The sequence below is a fragment of the Parasteatoda tepidariorum genome, unplaced genomic scaffold, assembly GCF_043381705.1.
Source record: "Parasteatoda tepidariorum isolate YZ-2023 unplaced genomic scaffold, CAS_Ptep_4.0 HiC_scaffold_6819, whole genome shotgun sequence".
NCBI classification, from domain to species: Eukaryota; Metazoa; Arthropoda; class Arachnida; order Araneae; family Theridiidae; genus Parasteatoda; species Parasteatoda tepidariorum.
Genome location: NW_027261877.1, coordinates 1 through 3,669, shown reverse-complemented (window position 1 = coordinate 3,669; position 3,669 = coordinate 1). Strand labels below are relative to the sequence as shown.

The 3,669-nt window shown below is 30.1% G+C and overlaps 1 protein-coding gene across 1 annotated transcript; it reads right to left on the bottom strand.

Moving 5' to 3' along the window:
- Positions 1-34: 34 nt before the first annotated feature.
- LOC122273688 (acetoacetyl-CoA synthetase-like) lies at positions 35-3,663 on the bottom strand (the record flags this gene model as incomplete). The annotated part of the gene is made up of 4 exons (XM_043057710.1): positions 3,614-3,663; positions 1,753-1,867; positions 811-892; positions 35-188 (listed from the first exon to the last, which is right to left on the bottom strand). Coding segments are annotated over exons 2-4 (327 nt in total), but the record flags the coding sequence as incomplete, so codon positions are not given.
- Positions 3,664-3,669: the final 6 nt, after the last annotated feature.

Genomic DNA, 3,669 nt, shown 5'->3' with positions numbered 1-3,669 from the left:
AAAAAAAAACACTAGTATAAATTTTTATACTTACCTTTGCTGAATGCACCACCCCTTTGACAATGCCTGTCGTACCAGATGTAAATGACAAGAAAACAGGATGACTGGAGGGTAGTTGTTCGAAAACTAATGGAGGAACTGAACCATCCTGAAGTTTTCCAGTTTCTAAGAAATTGTCGATGAAACAACTATAAGAAGAAAAATAACGCATATAAATGTCTGAAATCAAAATTTTATTTCTATCTAAGTATTTCGAAATCAATGCATTTACTCGGGGTAAAATAAATTTTGCAATCAATGCAACCGCCCCGTAATAACCATAATTAAATGTAATTCTTGACAACAAGAACCACAAAAAAAGCGATGCCCTATACACGGAGAAAAAAAATTCTGGCAAAAGCACTGCATTATGTGGTGTTCAAGATTTCGGTAAATCGTCATGGATTGGTTCGAGGAACATTCCAGTGACTTTCAAGTCATGTCTTGGCCCCCAAATTCACTTGACCTTAATCCAATAGAGCATTTGTGGTCCTACTTGGAAAACCAGATTCATGCTGCCACGCTACCCCTCGCAATGTGACGGAATTGCAGGACCAGTTGGTGAGCTCTAGATACCACATACCTCAGACTACCTATCAGCATCTTGTGGAATCAATGCCACGGCGGGTGCTAGCATTTTTGAGGGTTAAAGGTGGTCCTACATGTTATTGGCAGGGTGGTCATAATGTAATGGCTCTTCGGTGTAAAATCATCACAAACTTTACGAACTAAATTTTTCTTTAATTTAAAAAATTAAGCGCTTAATCTTACCTATTTCTGATATGGGAGATATCCATTGATAAAGTTTCACGTCTACTAGGCACTATAATTACTTTTTCTAGTGAAGGTGTTCCTATGCAACGAAATATATTATGTAACACCATAAAAATAAAAAATTTACTATATAACATTTATTATCACATAACAATATCAGATATCATCATATGTATCATTTAATTGTATTATCTATCATCATATCATATCAGTATTATATAATAATCATTGTATAATTTAAAAGTATCATATATCACTAGTATTGCATCACGGATGTACATATTTTTGTATACTTTTAGTTGTATTGAAAGAAACAAAAGAATTAAGCTACGAATGAAAAGTAGGTGTTTAATTTAAAGATTTCTCCTTTAATAGATTTGATTATGTAAATATATCTTTATAACATCATGCACTGTAAGAATTTTCACTTTAAAATTACAGTGAAATAACCAGCAGCAGTTTGGTTGTCCTATTAACGGTAAAGTTTACGGTGAAAAAAAAAACATTTTTTGCCTTTACGCTTTTGAAAACATTTACAACTAGCGTGGAAAAACCAAAAATACAGAACTATACGATACTGTAACAAAACTATAGAACTACAAAACTCTAAAACAGAAGCCTAGTTAGGGCTCTAAAAATCTGATAGTTTAACCGTATTAGGCGAAAGTAGTTAATAAAAAAATTTTACCGCAGTTAACACTTTGATTACTACCTTATTTACGGTTATTTGACTGTTTTATTTGAATATGGTAAAATGAAAATTAAATAAATTGTTATTAAACTATTTTTTTAGAAATTTCTAACAGTGTGATATGATTCAAATTCACTGAATAAAGGTTACACTTTTAATACGTTTTTAAGTTAAATGCTTTTGTTTCTGCATAGTAAAAAAATTAAATGGATGAGTAAAAGTGAAATAAAAATGAGTCTTATTCTTACCATCCACCATAAATTCCAGGTGATCAAGGATATTATATTCTTTTCCACCATCAAGATGGCGGTCAACCACTATTAGAAACTTTGGTTCCATTTTGCTTATTATATTTGTTGCCGCCTGAAAAAGAAACTCCCTTAAAATGTATAACAAATCAATTAAATCTAATATATTTTCATTTTAATCTATTTTCATCTAAGTTTTACTTAAATGAAAATAATTTTATGCTCTTTAAAAGAAAGAACGAATGAGCATTTTATCAAATAAAATGCATGATTTTTATAATGATTTGATTATTAGATTTTTTTAATAATTTTTATGACTTGATACTACTGCATCAGGATTTTTTTGTAAATACAAGTTCCTATTTTTTTCTATATCATAAAATCTTAATGTCATATTTACACATAGCCAATGACAGAAAATCTTATAACGTGATTTAATATTATTGAATATTTAACGGAAAGAGGCTTTTTTCCACTTGAACAAATATTATCTTTAATTGTCCTTAGTGTAAAATTAAAAAAAATTTATATTTTTCCGTGTAAAATATTTTTTTCTCGTTTAAAGATATTTACTTTTATTTACTTTTGGTTTTGATTATTATTTTATTTAATAAGGCTTAAAACTTAATTCTAAACTTATTAACTACTTCGCATTTATTAAGTAAGTTACGTTTTCTTTTTTTGTGTAAGCTTTGCGTAAAACTATGACCAGTCTTATACTTTTTTAAGAAAACTAGAAAATGAAGGTATAATGCAAGAGAACGAAAGAAAATTGAACAGTTCTCGAAATACCTTCAAATAAAAAATATATCTTCAATTCATTGAATTGCTTAAGATAATTGTGTTGTTTCTAATGACACTTGGACAGGCCAAGCTGGTCAGTTATTTGATTTTTGCGAATTAAGTCAGAATAGTGTGCCTTTCGTTTGACAAGAGAGAACAGAAAGAAAGATGGCAGCATAACTCAATCGTGATGCCACTTCCTCAATTTAGACATGTAGACAAATTATTAGACGCATTATAAGATTCTATGTAAAATCTTAATTATCAGGTAATACTATACAGTTTTTTTGATTTTGCGCAACTGAAACCGGTTTGCACTTGTTTACGTTAGTTAAATTAAACGATATATAATATAAATTCAACGATATGATAAATTAGACGATATACTATATAAATATAGAATATTTATTATATCAGGTATTATATTAGTATATAATAATAATTAGATCAAATTACTAGACGCACTGTATTTTTTTAATAATTACATGTTTTGCATGAGTTTGTACGCAACAATTTAATATTTAAACGCACAAGTAATGGGTTTTTAATCAGGAGATTTTTATGTACTTCCTATTTGTATTTATTTTTAACGTATTGCATTACAATGTTAATCAATTGATACACGAACGTAAACAAGTGCAAACCTGTTTTAGTCGAGTAAAAACAATAGGGCTGTACATAGAATTTTATAGTACATCTAATAATTTGGCCAAGAACTGTAGATCTGAAGGGAAAGAAATTTTCCCAGTTTCCCCTCCCCCCTTTCGATCCAACAGATTTAACGAGTACGCATATCGCATGTACTCGGAGGCTCATAGCGGAGTCGAGGATCGAACCCTGTCACCTTCAGACCTGACTCCGATTTTCTGAGCACTGGGCTGTCAAGGTCTTCACAAGATAATTGCGCAATACATTATCTTTATTAAGAAGATTGTAAAGAATAGCTTCTCGCCTAAACTTTATTTAATAAAGAATATTTAGTTCTTTGATAGTTTTCAAAAACAACAGAAATTGTTCGAAATGCAATGTATAATATAAACACAAAATGCGTGAATTTTGTCTGAAAGTGCAAAATTACCTGAGCACCAAAGTAAGGAACGGCACATCCCCAGATGGCTCCAATGCTTACTGTTG